This window comes from Stegostoma tigrinum, chromosome 8 (assembly GCF_030684315.1).
Source record: "Stegostoma tigrinum isolate sSteTig4 chromosome 8, sSteTig4.hap1, whole genome shotgun sequence".
NCBI lineage: Eukaryota > Metazoa > Chordata > Chondrichthyes > Orectolobiformes > Stegostomatidae > Stegostoma > Stegostoma tigrinum.
This window is the reverse complement of record NC_081361.1, coordinates 13,554,716-13,572,623: the sequence shown is the minus strand read 5'-3', so window position 1 is coordinate 13,572,623 and position 17,908 is coordinate 13,554,716. Positions and strand designations below refer to the sequence as shown.

Here is a 17,908-nt window from a genome sequence, read left to right as displayed (position 1 = left end):
AGTTGATCAGAGATTCTTGCTTCAGCAGCTAGCTGAAAAGGGTTTTTCCAGTTTCCTTCAGCGGGGTCTTTATATTTTGACTTGTTTTCAGCGTTTACCTGCACAGCTGAGGTGTCTAGTGGAACTTCACAGCACACGTTAGCACAGAGGGACTCAAACCCCAAGCTTGAACACATGTATGCCAGCATAGTTGGCTGAGTATGGTTCAATCTGCAATGCCTTACAAAATTATTGCAAAACATGAGGTGCTCCTACAGGTAAACTGTGAACCGCCAGTAGACAGAAGGTTTTGAAATCTGAACAGATATATAACCCTGGTAATTCAAATTTAATCTGTGCAAGACATTTAACTGAAAGATCATGGGGATGCAGTTAGTTTTTAATTCCCTTTCTTCCATATTCCTGTAGTTAGTTTTTAATTCCTTTTCTTCCATATTCCTGTAAGGGTAAAACCCCAAACATGTTCCTCATCCAGAACTGCCATTCTTTCATCTCATATCATGTCAGCAACGTGGAACATAATCCACAGGACGTAGTTTTCTACGAAGATGGATAATCAGTCTTGCATTATTTCTCAAGGACATTGCAGACCAGTTTTCTTGAATGATCTTTTCCTCTATGAAACAATGTTGTCTGAAGTTTCCTTAGCAACCTTTAAGAAACAATCTGTGGTTCCTCTCGGACTTCTGTGTTGTGTGCATGGTTGTCCCAGGCTGCTACTGCATTTATATTCTCAGCCATCTCTTGGCTCGTATGTACGTCCTTTTAAAAAGGCATTTTGTATTTTAAAGCTTAACATATCAAAAATAATTCAGGGGTATGATCCACTGTCATGTCAAAATATTTGCTTTCCTTACATTTAAGTCAGCGAGTCGAAAAAAAGGCAATAAAAGCCGAGAATCCAAGAAAAGGTATGGGAGTTTAAAACACATCCACACAGAGCAGACCGAAACCAAAAAGGTGGAAAATGAGACTAGATTCAGGATAAAAGTCATAATAGTTTCTAACTCATCAACCAACTGAAGGACTGTTTTATCCCCCGTCTTACACACACTGCTGGAGTGAGGCAATTCAGATTTAACGAAAAGCTGCTGTAGGAATGGAAGGAGAATACCCTGAAGGAGATACCAAAAACCACGTGTGTTAGAAAACACGGAACGAAACAGGGGGCTGATCTTGAGAAGAGTGCTTCAGAATGACTCTTTGGAAAATGCCGGGATGGTTACATTCTTAATGAGTTGTTTGTTCCACTATCCAATCTTGGGATTTTGTCTCTTCACAACTTTTCATCAGATTGTTCAAAAATGCACAGCACCCCCATCCATTGGCTGGGGATAAAGATGATTTGTAATGGAGGAATGATTCTGAAACCGAAAGTGCCATACCTAACCCACAGTGCGATTTCCACGACGATGCCAATAGCCGCACTGACTCAGAAAGAGTACAATGAATGCTCTGCACCAGATTCTGATGACAATGACCCAGATATTCTGATGGCCAGATAGTCGGTGTAGCAGTGCAAACTGCAGTTATATGCTAGGATCACACAGGTTCCCAGATGCAGCAAACTCCGCAAGAAATTGAAAGCTTTGATGGGAATTCTTTGTGCCAGTAACCAAAACAATTCATTAAAGTTAGGGAATTCAGAGATTACACTTCTGGCAGGCTATTAGTTACCCCAGGAAAGTTAGAAAATTAAAAATCCTGTCGAACTCTGAGGTAACTATAATGCTGACCACCCCACACCCTGACCCAACATGATTCTGACACCCCCCTCCCGACAGCCCTGATGCCCCTGAAACTGGAAGCCACCCTTGCTGGGTAAGTGGTTGGTGTTTGTTACGAGTGGTAGGGGCTCAGCCCTGGGTTAGAAGCCCCGCTTTTGGGAAGGCTCACCACAAACGGACACTTCACTGGGTAGCAGCCAACCTCACCTAGTACCATAGATGCAACAGAATCACAGAAATGTTATAATGCGGGAAGAGACAATTCAACCCATTGGCTCTTTGCCAGCTCAGTAAATGAGCATTATCAGCTCACACCAATCTCTTGCATTTTCCACGTATTTCTGCATGTTATTTTTCACCAAATAATCCTCCAGTACCCTCTTGTATGTTGCTATTGAATGTGCCCTCCATCAGGTTTCCAGGCAGTGCTTTCCAGACCCCAACTATTCACTATGTGAGAAGGTCTTTGCCATACTTCCCTTGCTTCTCTTGCTGATCACTGTAAATATCTTCCTTCGTGCTCCGGCCCCTTTCCCAAGAAAAGCTGAGACCAGCATTGCTCAACAAGACATTCAAGGAGGAAATGGATCCTGGTGGTCAGGCTTCCACTCCAACCCCTAGGATTGCTAATGGATCCAGGTCTACAAAAGAGTGATGACAGGAGGGGGGGTGACAGAGAAACCTGTCAGTTGTATGTAACTGGCAGGTTTTATTGGCAAGTCAAAGATTTACGCTTCGGGCTATAAACTGATTCCAAGAGTATTAAACTACTTTTCAAACACATCACACTGATGTTCTTTAGCCTTCTTAATATCTCCTTATACCTACAGGCTATATTTTTTGCGATTCATGCACTTAGGGTACCCCGACCCCCGCATCTCGGAATTCTGCAGTCGCTCACAGTTTCAATTAAAACCACCAGACAGTTGGTGGCTACTACTGCTATCACAGCCACCCAAGGCTGAAGCACAGACCCATGGAGTAACGGTAATGGAGGTGAATGAGGATGGCAGAGAGCAGAGGATCAGAGGTAAGGGCAGGAGGGCGACTGTCTGTGAGCCCCCTGTCCTGGTGTGGGGTCACTCAATCAGACAGCCATGCCTTTGAATAGGAGCAGCCACAGGCCCCCACCCACCCCACATAAAGGCCTTCAGTGGCAATGGAGTGGAACGGAGTACGTCCCAGACTGGAGTCGGGAAAGTTGGGGGAGGGAGGGGTGAGTGTAAATTCTGGATCTCAATCACAGTCACACTCTCCTGTCACTGACCTTGGACCAAATTTGATGTTATTAATCTAGGGAGTGAGAGTGAAACATAATCCAGGTTCCACTGACTTTCCCTCACGTGTCTCGGTGTCTCCGGTTCGGATTCCAACTCATCAGTTCTGAGCTGAAGGTCCTCTAACAGCCAAGACTTCCTGCAGAAATAGTCACCTGGATCGCACCAGTGTACACTAGTTCCCACATACTAATGCTACAACACATCACCTACCCAGCCATCTCTATTCCATTCAATTCCTTAATGTGGATATTAAGTGTTTTATAAAGCTGCCGTCCCAACTCTCACATGGTCTATATGCAGCTATGGTCTCCATTCTCAAACGCTTTTTGTGAAGCTGTTATCCCCACTCTCACATGTTCTTTACGAAACTGTGGTACCCATTCTCACATACTCTTTATGAAGCTGCCTTTCCCACTGTCTTTCGAGTTGTTTCAGAAGCACAGGCTCCTCCTCTCTTGTGCTCACTTTGCTTCACAGCAATTCTCACTGATGCACACATGTCCAGGTCTGCTCCACAATAATACTGCTTCAATGCAGACTCCTCACAGTCTGCTACACAATCATATTGACCCACTGCACACTCCTCCCGGTCTGTTCCACAGTGATACCGACTCACTACACACTCTTCCCAGCCTGTTCCACAGTGATACTGACCTGCTGCCCAGTCCGCACTGTCCCTTGGGTTTCAACTCCATTTTCAAGGCTGCTCCCCCAAACCTTAAGAATTTCCAGCAAGACTAAAGAACCGGACGATGGCAACCTTCACCTTATTTAGTAATGGAGGGGGATCTACAACCCAACGGGGCAGAGAAATCCAAAGATTCACACGCCTGTAAGTGGAACAATCCCACTGGAACTTGGTGCCAATCTGATAAAGGACAGCAGATTAACCCCTTAAATCTCAAAAGGTGGCTTGGGATCCTTATTACATCCTGCGACATTGAAATCTGTTTTAAATCTCACTAAGTAAGGTGCTACACCATTTAAAGCTTGCTCAGTCTCGCAGCACACTGCAAAGTCATTCTGGATTGTATGTTCACATTATAGTGTCAGCCGTAAGCTTACTGCCAGAGACCACAATGTCAGGACACTGCCAAACTGAGCTAAAGCAGCTGGATATCCAACCACACCGAGGCTGATTATATCTGCTTGTTTTTCTATGGGTTAACATCACATCCTTACTCTTACTGAATGTCTACAAATGGCCACTCACTTCGCACGAATTTATTTTTAAAAATTTCCAATGTATTTCATTCAAACAGCCTGCATCCCATTCTCCATCTTGTCAGCACTTTTCACTTTGAGCTTGTACTGCGGACCTTTTTAAGATATTTGGCTACGTGGGGCATTGCACTGAGCACAATCCTGCTCTCAAATTCAGGACGGCGGCCGCTGCGACACTACTCCCCGCAAGAGAGAGCCGCCAGATTGCCTTCATAAATAAATACCACATCATTTCTTCTTTCCCTCTCATCGTTCTGTGGCTACCGAGGCCTACATTTGGAACCACAGCTTGTTGGTCTCTCGCCTTCTGATTGTTTGCAAAGCAGAGCATAGAGTTTCACGGAAATTAAACAAAAAACAAGAATGATCTTTCCTATCACCCCATTCTCAACATTCAGATGATTCCTGGTACTTTCAAGCCAAGAAAACACTTTTTGAGTAGCATTCCCTTTGAACGCTGTTATGCAGGATACAGGCAGCAAACAATACTGATCAGAATATTTGTTTTACTGGGTGTGGGCTGAGGTATATAGGCTTCAGACATCCAGGAGGAACTCTCCTGCAGTTCTCCAAAATTGGGATTTTTCTCTTGCACAGAAAGAGTTTCAATTTGTTTTTGTGACCTGCAGCTCAGGTTCATGAACTAGAATCATGTGCTCAGTGCAGCTGGAGAATAAATGGGTTCTAGGCCAGGAACAACACCTCAAGCCCCAACCCCATCTCCTACACACTAACCTCATCCCACCCCACTGACCTGTCCGTCCTCCCTGGATTGACCTATCCCTCCCTAATTCCCCACCTACATTCACTTTCACTGGCTCTAACCCTGCCTCTTTGACCTGTCTGTCTCCTCTCACCCGATCTTCTCCTTTATCCATCTTCTATCTGCCTCCCCCATCTCCCTATTTATTTCAGAATCCCATTCCCCCTCCACCATTTCTGAAGAAGGGTCCCGAACCGAAACATCAAGCGTTCCTGCTCCTCTGATGCTGCTTGGCCTGCTGTGTTCATCCAGCTTCACACTGTGTTATCTCAAAGCTGGGGAGAAAATGGGTTTTATACAGGCTCAGGACAGCTGGAGAATAAAAGGGTTCTAGGCTAAGAACAAGAGCTGGGGAGTAAATGGGTTTTATACAGGGTCAGAAAGCACCCTTAAAAAGCTGCCGGTCTATTGGCAAGTACTCACCAGTCAGTGAAGGTTCTCTCTGCCTGAGTGACAGTCACTGTCCGCCCCATGTGAAACGGAGGTTCCCTCACAACCTTGTATTTCAGAGACTTGCACTTGGTGCACAGGGGATCCTGGACCCTGGAGGTCAACAGCACGGCATCCAGCTCCATCTTCTCGTCAAAGGTGTAGATCTTCACCCCTGCCACTCTCTTCTTGACATTGATTTTAACCGTGAGGGGGATGTCACAGAAGGTGTGGTATGGCCCACCGAGGTGAATTTCCTCACCATCAACAGTCAGGATCTTCACGTTAGTGATGGTCTTGCCCGCCCTCGCAGACAGATAGGTCACCCACACCAAGAGTGAGTCCGCCACAACGGGCTGGGGAAACAGCAGCTCCAGCAAGCAACCGTCTGGCAAGGGGCAAGGCACCGTCATGTTCATGTGGTAGAGGTGCAGTTCTGGGCTCCAGGCCCGCAGGCTGGGCTCACATGGCTCGTCCACGTCAGGAGACCCTGCCATACACAAAACGATGGCTTAGACCAGGCACATGCACAAACCTGCATTCACAGAGCACCTTCCCCATCCTCAGGCCATCACAGAGTGTTTAAAATGCAGGGAAGCATTTTTCTGAACCTGTGGACAAGGTGAGAGCAGCAGCCCACTCACATATTGCAAGAGTCCTGTCAACAGTAATAATCTACCATTTTTACTGAATGTTATTGGCCCAAGGCACTGGGGAGGCCAGGCCTGCACCAACTGACAATGATGGGACAATCTAAACAGATCCATCCCTACAGGGGCTCACAGTAAGGTGAGAATGGCACTGTGTCAGGGTGGGGGATAGGGAGAATCAGAGTGTGGGAAATGTCTGGGATGGGGAAAGTCAGAGAGGTGTCTGTGTTAGGGTGAGGATAGGGAGAATCAGAGTGTGGGAGATGTCTGTGTCAGGGTGGGTCATCGGGAGAGTCAGAGATGGGGAGGTGTCTGTGTCAGGTTGCAGGTGGGGACAAACGGGGTGGGGGCTGGCATCTATGCCAGGGTAGGGAAAAAAACTATGCCAGGTGGAGGAGGAAGTCTGTTTTGGGGTGGAGGGGGTTGGGTGTGCCAGGGTAGGGGAGGGGTTTCTGTCCTGGTTAAACTTGCAAACAGTAATCTCTAAAGTGAATAAATTGATCAGTTTCGTCAGTGCCAGAGAAGAATAATAAGCATCAGACCTCTCATTGGATGATAAAAAAATACACTCCTCACTAATAACACTGCAAAAGACAAATTCCCTCACCCTGGGCTTTGCAACTGCTGTTAGTGTCATTTTTTTATTTCACTTTTGGTGCTTCCCGAGCTTTCCTTTCCTGTTCCGCTGACCTCTCTCTTCTGAGGTAAGGACAAGTGCAGGTTTGCAGAACACAAAGTTCAACATTCCTGACCTTTGCCCAAACCTCCAGCAGAACTCTCCTGTTTGAAGGATCTCAGTTGGCAAATTGTGCTGCATATTCCTAATATCCTGTTGATCAAACACTGTGCTCCGTACCTATTGTTTTTATCTGACTGGAAAAAGGTCATCAAGCTACTCCAGAAATCTTCATGTCCTGTTAAACATCGGAGGGACATTTTTCTTCCCCTTGTCTAATCCATGCACCATTCAGTTATTCATGCCTCTGCACATTGGCCGCTCGAACTCTCATCCATACCATTTTCTTTTGCACCTCGAGACTAGCCTCCCAAACAACCTTCAACACTCTATTCTCTCTAAGTTCTGCTAATTGAGTCCTAGCTCGCACCATCCATCATCTCTGGGCTCAATCTGAATTCTGAAATTCTCATACTTGTTTTCAAATCTACAGATGGCCTGTTCTCTCTCTATCACTGTCATCTCTTTTAGCTTCACATGTCTCTGCAATATCTGTGCTCAATTAACCCCAGCCCTCTGAGCATCCCCAATTTTAAGTGGGGGGGCCAGTTTTTAGTTGCCTAGGCTTTAAGTCCTGGAATTGCCTATCTAAACCTACATACATCTCCTCTCCCCTCTTCAGGTTTTCCTAAAAACCTACTTCTTTTGATCATTGATGTAATATCTCCTTGTGTGCCTCCAAATTATGTATTTCTGTTAATGCTTGTGAACCACCATTTTGGCATTCCCGAGGTGTTACATAAACACTGTTGTTACTTGTGTTAGTTGCTTGCTCAGAATGAGCGCAGAGATGATGGATGGTACGAGCTAGGACTAAATCAGCAGACTTTAGGGAGAGTAGAGTGTTGAAGGTTGCACTTATCAAACAGACAGCTGCAGGGACACTTCTTGTAGTCACCCATGGAATGAGGGTGTCGCTGGCTATGCCAGCATTTATTGCCCATCCCTAATTGCCCAGAGGGCAGTTATGTGTCAACCGCATTGCTGTGGGTCTGGAGTAACATGTAGGTCCGACCAGGTAAAAATGGCAGTTTCCTTCCTCAAAGGCCAATTAGAGAACCAGATTTGTTTTTCCTGACAATGGATTCATGGTCATCATTATTCTTTATTCCAGATTTTTATTGAATTGAAACTGCACCATCTGCCATGGTGGAATTTGAACCTGTGTCCACAGAACATTACCTGAGTATCCACATGAACAGTTCAGTGATAATACCACTAGGTCTTCACCTCCCATCCCATCACATGCTCCAGCACCTGAACCTTATGGGGCTTATCCTCGCTTTTCTGTTATCCAAGTTCCAGATAACATGCAATGACAACTGTACCTTCCACTCGTAACACAGAACAGGTGAAGGCCTGGTGCAGTATACCTAGCATGCCAGTTATCATATTACATGACTAGGTAGCACAAATTAACAGGCTCATGTTTCATATGCCTTCTTACTGATGTGTTGACATTGAACTCAGTTCAGACCTGCTTTAACAACAATGTTTCCTTTATCTGTAAAAAAATTAAGAGTTTTGTTTCTCAGTTGTAGCAAATTAGTGCCCTCCAAGCCCTTCTAAGGGAGTTATATGCCCCTTGCCAAGAAACACGAGTTGAGACTTTCACTTCCTTAAACATCAGAACAATGTAGTTGTCTCTGAACGAGAAAGAAGAACATAAAAGCCTAAGAAAAAAACTAACCACTCCATTCATTCAGTGCCTTGATCAGAGGCAATTAAAAGTAAAAACAGACTTGTATTTATAGATTGTAATCATAGTTTCTCAAAAATCTCTGGGAAACAAAAACCAGGAACTTAGTTGAAAGGGAAATGGTGTTTTCATGAGAAACATACAGATGTACAGCATAGAAACAGATCCTTTAACCCAACTCATCAATGCCGACCTATTTGCCAGCATTTGTCCCATGTCCCTCTAAACCCTTCCTGTTGTAAATATACCAGCCTTCAACACTTCCTCAGGCAGCTCATTCCATACACACACCACCTTCTGCATGAAAACACTGCCCCTTAGATCCCTTTAAATCTTTCCCCTCTCTCCTTAAACCTATGTCCTTTAGTTTTGGACTCCACCTACCTTGGCAGAAAAGCCTTGATTATTGACCCAATCCGTGTTCCTCATTACTTTATGAACCTCTATAACGATCCCCATCAGCCTCTGCCTAATCAGCCTCTCCCCACAGCTCAAACCCTCTAACCCTGGCAAGTTCCTTGTAAATCTTTTCTGCACCTTTCAAGTTTCACAACATCTTTCCTGTAGCAGCAAGACCAGAATTGAACAGTTCCAAAAATGGCCTAACCAATGTCCTGTATAGTTGCAACATGACCTCCCAACTCCTATCTTCAAAGCATTGACCAATAAAGGCAAGTATAACACATTGTCTCTTACCCACTGCCTCTTCTGGAGTCCAGTAGCCCGATGAATCACAGATACGAGGTGAAGAAGCAGAGCTTGCATACTGGTAAAATCTCCCGTCCTCATCACAGTCTCCACACAGCTTTCCCATCTCTCTATGGATGTGAAAGGCAAATAAATGTTAGGGAGTTTCACAACAAGGTCCTCTTAAACTGCAAGAATGCAAAATCAGGATGGCGCTGAACAGGAAAAGCATGCCAGAAGATGACTTGAGCTTCCCCAGGTTCGAGATCAGTAACTTCATTCAATGAACAACTGAGTCGTAGAGACTAGGAACGTCCAAGGTCACTCCCCAGGCCAAGCTCAGGTTGCTGGCGGCTGATTTGTAATGTAGAGTGATACCAACAGTGTGAGGTTACCGTGAAGGACTTTTTCAACCTTTCCTCTCACCTGAGTCGCAGTGACCCTATGGTTAAACCAAGACCAGTTGTCTCTGTCTAATGAGAGACAGTATTCCATATGTTCCAGTAGGGCTACAGCGAATTTACATTGCATATTGTCCATATCAAATATCAGTCTCTTTTTGTCCCCTTCCTTATAACAAAGAAAAAAATTGTTCCTTTGTAATCAGAACAATTCAAACAATCTGTCTGTTGAGAAAGTAAAATTTAATTAGTATTCTAGCCACAACTGCCAACTTTCAAACGAAAACAGTATTTGCATAAACAAAGACATGTCTTGGGCCAGTATAACTAAACTGGAGATCTTCACTGGGAACAGTTTGAAAAAAAACACTCATTTGCTTAGAATAGTATGTGAGAAAGCACAACTTAGATAGAGATAGGAGAAGTCATCCACGTTTATGTTAGCTCATTGATCCACAGAGCCTTTGCAGGTTCTCCCTCACCGTGATATTTAAGTGCTTCCTGGAAGTGGCTGTGGGTCAACTGATAGTACTATCAAATCTGAATCAGAAAGCTCTGTGTTTAAGCTCCACTCCAGGACTTCGGTATAAAAATAAAGACCAAATCTGGAACGCAGTACCAAGGGAGGGCTGTACTTCTGGAGGTTGGATGAGATGTTAAAACCAAGACCCTACTTGCCTACTTTGGTCAACATAAAAACAGCCCATGACCCTTACTGTTCTAGCCAATATTTAAGTTCAAAGCAATAAAACTCAGGTGGATCTGGTCACCATCACATTGCTGCTATGGGAGCTTACAATGTGAAAACTGACTGAGCTTTCAACAGTGGCTGCACTTCAAAAGTATTTCATGAGTTACAAAATGCTTTGGGTATCATGAGGTCACAGAGGGCACTGTATATATGCACGTCTTTTTTCTCCTTTTAAATGTGTGAGGAGGTGCCATGTAATATCATTGGACAAAATGCTCGTCAAATGCAACACTGCGGCAACTGGAAATAAACAAATGATGACACAGCTTACATATCACCACAGTTATTAAAACCCCCCCAACCTGAAGGTGAGTCCGATTGCCGGAAGGCTTGACTGGTGCACCGCTAAATACTAGATTATTTTCTAGAAACTGTTACTGAGAGCGGCTCTTCTATGATCATGCAGCAAAGCTGCTTTCACTTTACAAAGGATGTATATTGATATAGTGCCCTTTGTGAAGCAGATACAAACCTAGCAATTGAGGGTGTGACTAGGAGCTTTTGAAAGCAGCTTCTGTTCTTCACTGAAACAAACTCACCTGACACACCATCAACTCATCCCCGCCCTGTCCTCCATCAACTTGCAAAAAAAATCCAGCCTCTTTTCGTTTCACAGTGTTTGATTACTTCGTGTGTGCTCTCCTATTGCATTCTGGTGGCTGGCTCAGACAGTCGACACTCCATCGACATCCTCTGATCCCAGGGTGGCCCCTTCGAGCATGTGGCCATCTCGCTTTCGCGGGCAGTCAGCTGAGATGTGGCGAGCACGCACCCAGGGGTAATGTGGAGCAATCTCGTGCCAAGTGGGGCCATGTCAGAAGGAGGGCCAAAGTGGAGGCTACTCCCTCCCTCTTGGGGAGGGGCCAGTGGGACAACAGTGAGAGAACAACATCTTTCAAGAAGAAGAAGCAAGCAGCAACAATAATTTAAGAATGGAGATGCTTTCCATGCCATCAGCAGTCATTCTGAAGTCCAACGTTGAACCCAATCCAACCACAAAAGTTCTTGCCAAACTAATCTGAGCTATGCAGCTGTCTAACAACAAGCAATCACTCAGTTCCTCACTGAACAATTCATCGGGTGGAGCTCCCCTTTAATCAATATTTGGCAGCACAGCTCGTGAAAAATTGAAAGCGATATGTTTGAAGTGTATCATTGTTCATCAGAATTGAAGGAAATATGGAATGAGATAATACCACTTGGCCCACTAAACCTGCTCTTGCAACAGATCATCCACAATAGACAACAGACAATAGACAGTAGACGCTAGGTGCTGGAGTAGGCCATTCGGCCCTTCGAGCCAGCACCACCATTCATTATAATCATGGCTGATCATCCACAATCAGTATCCTGTTCCTGCCTTATCCCCATACCCCTTGATTCCACTATCTTTAAGAGCTCTGTCTATCTCTTTCTTGAAAGCATCCAGAGTGATGGCCTCCACTGCCTTCTGGGGCAGAGCATTCCATATATCCACCACTCTCTGGGTGAAGAAGTTTTTCCTCAACTCTGTTCTAAATGGCCTACCCCTTATTTTTAAACTGTGTCCTCTGGTCCTGGACTCACCCATCAGCGGAAACATGCTTCCTGCCTCCACAGTGTCCAATCCCTTAATAATCTTATATGTCTCAATCAGATCCCCTCTCATCCTTCTAAACTCAAGAGTATACAAGCCCAGTCACTCCAATCTTTCAACATATGATAGTCCCGCCATTCCATGAATTGACCTCGTGAACCTACGCTGCACTCCCTCAATAGCAAGAATGTCCTTCCTCAAATTGGGAGACCAAAACTGCACACAATACTCCAGACGGTATCACCAGGGCCCTGTACAGCCCTCTTTGCTCCTCTCCTCAATTCCTCTTGTAATGAAGGCCAGCATGTTATTAGCTTTCTTCACGACCTGCTGTACCTGCATGCTTGCTTTCATTGACTGATGTACAAGAACACCTAGATCTCGTTGTGCTTCCCCTTTACCTAACTTGACTCCATTGAGATAGTAATCTGCCTTCCTGTTCTTGCCACCAAAGTGTATAACCACACATTTATCCACATTAAACTGCATCTGCCATGCATCCGTCCACTCACCTAGCCTGTCCAAGTCACCCTGTATTCTAATGACATCCTCCTCACATTTCACACTGCCACCCAACTTTGTGTCATCAGCAAATTTGCTAATATTACTTCTAATGCCTTCGTCTATATCATTAATGTATATTGTAAACAGCAGTGGTCCCAGCACCGAACCTTGTGGTACCCCACTGGTCACTGCCTGCCATTCCGAAAGGGACCCGTTTATCACTACTCTTTGCTTCCTGTCAGCCAGCCAATTTTCAATCCAACTCAGTATTTTGCCCCCAATACCATGTGCCCTAATTTTGTTCACCAATCTCCTATGCGGGACTTTATCAAAGGCTTTCTGAAAGTCCAGGTACACTACATCCACTGGCTCTCTCTTATCCATCTTCATAGATACATCCTCAAAAAATTCCAGAAGATTAGTCAAGCACGATTTCCCCTTCGTAAATCCATGCTGACTCTGACCTAGTCTGTTACTGCTATTCAAATGAGTCGTAATTTCATCTTTTATAATTGACTCCAGCATCTTTCCCACCACTGACGTCAGGCTAACCGGTCTGTAATTTCCTGTTTTCTCTCTCCCTCCTTTCTTGAAAAGTGGGACAACATTTGCCACCTTCCAATCCACAGGAACTGATCCAGAATCTATAGAACCTTGGAAAATAATTACCAACGCGTCCACAACTTCTAGAGCCACCTCCTTAAGTACCCTGGGATGCAGATCATCAGGTCCCGGAGACTTATCAGCCTTCAGACCTAACAGTCTATCCAACACCATTTCCTGCCTAATATAAATACCCTTCAGTTCGTCCATTACCCTCGGTCCTTCAGCCACTACTGCATCTGGGAGATTGCTTGTGTCTTCCCTAGTGAAGACAGATCCAAAGTACCTATTCAACTCGTCTGCCATTTCCTTGTTCCCATAATAAATTCACCCGTTTCTGACTTCAAGGGCCCAATATTAGTCGTAACCATTTTTTTTCTTTTCACATACCTAAAAAAGCTTTTACAATCCTCCTTTATACTTTTGGCCAGTTTTCCTTCATAGCTCATTTCTTCTCTGTGTATTGCCTTTTTAGTTATCCGCTGTTGCTCTTTAAAAGCTTCCCAGTCCTCCGGCTTCCCACTCATCTTTGTTATGTTATACTTCTCTTTTATTTTTATACAGTCCTTAGCTTCCCTCGTCAGCCATGGCTGCCCCCACCTCCCTTTAGGATCTTTCTTCCTCTTTGGTATGAACTGATCCTGCACCTTCTGCATTATATCCAGAAATACCTGCCATTGTTGTTCCACTGCCATCCCTGCTAGGGTATTGTACCACTGAACTTTGGCCAGCTCCTCCCTCATAGCTCCATAGTTCCCTTTATTCAACTGCAAAACTGACACTTCCAATTCTCCCTTCTCCCTCTCAAACTGCAGATTAAAACTTATCATATTATGGTCACTACCTCCTAATAGCTCCTTTACTTTGAGGTCCCTGATCAAATCCGGTTCATTGCACAACACCAGATCCAGAATTGCCTCCTCCCTGGTAGGCTCCAGTCCAAGCTGTTCTAAGAATCCATCTCGGAGGCACTCTACAAACTCCCTTTCTTGGGGTCCAGTACCATCCTGATTCTCCCAGTCTACCCACATGTTGAAATCTCTCACAACAACTGTAGTGATACCTTTGTGACAGGCCAATTTCAACTCTTGATTCAACCTGCACCCTACCTCCTGACTACTGTTTGGGGGCCTGTAGATAACTCCCATTAGGGTCTTTCTACCCTTAGAATTTCTCAGCTCTATCCATACGGACTCTACATCTCCTGACTCTATGTCCCCCCTCGCAAGGGACCAAATATCATTCCTCACCAACAGGGCTACCCCATCCCCTCTGCCCACCAGTCTGTCCTTTCGATAGCACGTATAGCCTAAAATATTCATTTCCCAGGCCCTGTCCACTTGAAGCCACGTCTCAGTTATCCCCACAACATCATACTTGCCAACTTCCAACTGAGCCTCAAGCTCATCCACCTTATTTCTTGTGCTTTGTGCATTCATATATAATATTTTTAATCTGTTTCTCCCCTCACCCTTCCTATCAATCCCTATTTCACTTGGCGATACTGTACGATCCCTTCTTGAGTTTTCTGCTCTGTTGATTCTGTTGTCCTTCTTAACCTCTCTTATTCTCACTTTCCCTTTAACTTCATTCTGTCCTGTCATGGATTAGACCCCACCTATTGAATCTCCAAAAGGAAAATTCTATGTCAATCCACCCCACTTCGTCCCCAATTCCCAAAAGTAACCAAGAAAAACACCAGTGTATCTATCAATGTTCATGCTTCCATTATTCTGTACTGACCCACGTGTGAGGAAATGCTCACTATCCTGGGTGACTTCAAGAATCCAGTGGAGAGCATTTGGAAAGCTCAGTCTATGTTCTTCATTCGCAAACAATGTTTCTCATATCCAACACCCTTCTTTTGGCAAAATGGCAACTCCTACTTTGGATGAAACACATCAGGTGAGACATCAGGCAGTCAACGAACCTAGAGCATCTATTCTATTCTTGTAGGCTGTGCCCATTCACTACTGTAACTACAGCTCAGCATTCCGTAAACTGCTGCCTTCAAAAGCGACCAAGGTCTATTCAGTGTAGCAACCTAGTCTCCAAAAAACACCGTTCTAAGGATCACTTTCTACGGATGAAAAACAATTTTAATTTCCTTCTGTCTGGACTGATAGATAATGAGCCATTTAATTCAATGTTGATTCCCATGTCTTTACTTTGCCTGTCTGTTCTTGCCACCACACAAATAATAGGTAAAAACACCAGTGTATCTATCAATCTTCACGTAATAAACAAGTAACAAGCAAATATGGAGGAGGTCAAAGCCTAGTCGTATTATCACTGGACCGTTAAGCCAGGTAATGCCCTGCGGACCTGAGTTCGAATCCCACCACAGCAAATGGTGAAATTTGAATCCAATAAAAATAATCTGGTATTAACAGTCTAATAATGACTGTGAAACCATTGTTGATTGTTGGAAAAACCCATCTGGTTCCCCAATGCCCTTTAGGAGAGGAATCTATGATCCTTAACCTGGTTTACCCCACATGTGACCTCAGACCCACAGCAATGTTCTCAACTCTTAACTACCCTCTGAGCAATTAGGGATGGGACAATAAATGCTGTCCTTGCCAGTGATGCCCTCATCCAATGAGTAACTATTAAAAAGAATCTTCCCAAAGCTTTGAGCTCTGGAAGTAGAATAAGGTTAGTATAAAAATGAAATTGTGAGACTGACAATACAGCATGTCAGAAGGCAGTAGATGTAAAAGAAACTTCATATTATAGTATTTCTCAGGATTATCGCTACATGTTGCACACCACAAAGGGCAAGGACTGCTACGCAGATCATTATAGCAACCATTCCGACCAGATTAAGATCTCACAAAGGGTTTTAGTAAATTCTGGTTGAGGAAAGAATATTTGACATCTATAGGGCGAGAGGCTAAATAAAAGGCTACTACAAATCACCTGGACGAACAGCTACAAGCTCTAAGTGGATTATGGTGGGACTTGTCTAGATATGTCAAGACTCTTGACATTGCAGGAGTTTGCAAACAGATAATGGAGATTTGAGAATTCAAGCTTCAAAGAGGAACTGCAGTTGGAAGAAAGAACCTTAAAAAGGGGGATTCTGGAAAATTGACTTCTTTGCTTTGTAGAATCATAATTTATTTTGAGTTAACATGTCAGTCTTTTGAATTTGAACTGTGTAAGTAATAGAAATACTGGCTAAGAACAGCCAGAATTTCAAGAAAGTGGCTTTGAGAACCACCCACAAGAGAGGGCAAGGGGGCTTAACTAAGGGAGCTCAAAGAGAAAAGGTATACAGAAACCGATTATTGCTCTAACTCATGAAGAGCAAGGAGCCTTGTTTCCCTTCAAAAAAATCTGCTGTTGTATTTGTCCACCTGTGTAAGAACACATGGCCTATTCACCTATGGAAGCCACCACAGCTGACGGATTTGCCTTCCAGTCTTAACCTGTTTACTTCAGCAACAAGAAAGCCCAACGGCCATTTAAAAAAAAACTTTTGCATATTTTTTTAAAAATGCAGGGAGTGGGGGGATAATTTCTGAGACTGACACTTATTTAAATTGTCAGAAAACATTTGACAACTTAAGAGTTTGAACCTGGGGAGTGAAGGGTAGGAGCACAGCATACTGGACAATGACGTAACATTAAACACAGGGAAAGTTACAGGAGTCAGTGCAAAGACATCTGTCACATCTCACTAACACGATGAGCCTGCATGCTAAATGTAAAACTGGCAAATTTTGTAAATGGCACACAAACGAAGAAAACATTCAAAGCAGAGGATGCAACTCAGGCTCTGCACGAGTGGAATCATTTAGAACTGGGCAGATGTCACAAGAGTGAGTTTAACAAATATCTACTTGGCAAGTATTTAATGTAATGTAAGTAGGTAACACAAAGACGAGGTAAATGTATTGGACCAATAGCAGAAGGTGATAGTAATTGTATCATCGTGGTAAAGAAATTACAAAAGTTATTTTAATTCTGGGATTTCGGAGCTAGATCAGTGTCATTTTGATGTGCTGGTGTGACTGCTTATTTGTGGATAAGAACATGCATTTCGTATGAAATTCTTCCACTTGTGATTATCATGGTACAGTCTCCACACTACGAAGGAACATAAATTACTCGAAATGATGAGGCAAATTTGAAAAATGTTATGTGCGCACCAGACAGAAGGCAATATTAAAAAAATCAATGTTGCTGAAGTACAGAACAGAGGTGATGGCCTAGTGGTATTATCACTGGACTGTTAATCTAGAGACACAGAAAACAATCTGGGGTCTTGGGTTCAAATCCCAGATGGTAGAATTGAATTCAATAAATATCTGGAATGAAGAATCTAATGATGACCATGAATCGATTGTCAGGGAAAAACCCATCTGGTTCACTAATGTCTTTTAGAGAAGGAAACTGTCATCCTTATCTGGTCTGGTCTACATGTGACTCCAGACCCACAGAAATGTGGTTGACTCCTAACTGCCCTCTGGGCAATTAGGGATGGACAATAACTGTCTAGCCAGCGGCACCTTCATCCCATGAATAAATAAAGAGAAAAAAAATTAAATACTTAGATGAAACAAAATAATTAGCAGTAAAATTGGACAATAGGAACTTAGATCAGAAGTAAAATATCAGAAAAAAGATTTTTAAAATGATAAGAAATAAAAACAAGGGATGAACAATGACACATTTCGTATGTACCATTGTGCTGGAAATTTTAGCGAACATTAAGATTGATAAGTCCCCAGGGCCAGACCAGATTTATCCTAGGTTGCTCCGGGAAGCGAGAAAGGAGGTTGCTAAGCCGCTGGTGAAGATCTTTGCTTCCTCACTCTCCATGGGAGTCGTACCAGATGATTGGAGGGAGGCAAATGTTGTTCCTCTTTT

General features: G+C 43.9%; 1 protein-coding gene across 2 annotated transcripts in view; it reads right to left on the bottom strand.

Moving 5' to 3' along the window:
* The window catches only part of pappa2 (pappalysin 2), a 525,171-nt gene that overhangs the window by 370,150 nt on the left and 137,113 nt on the right, over positions 1 to 17,908 (bottom strand). For both annotated transcript variants that reach the window (XM_059647765.1, XM_059647766.1), the window contains exons 6-7: positions 9,205 to 9,326; positions 5,418 to 5,913 (exon numbers count right to left, since the gene is read on the bottom strand). In XM_059647765.1, coding sequence (XP_059503748.1) covers positions 5,418 to 5,913; positions 9,205 to 9,326 — 618 coding nt within the window. The remainder of the gene's footprint in view (positions 1 to 5,417; positions 5,914 to 9,204; positions 9,327 to 17,908) is intronic.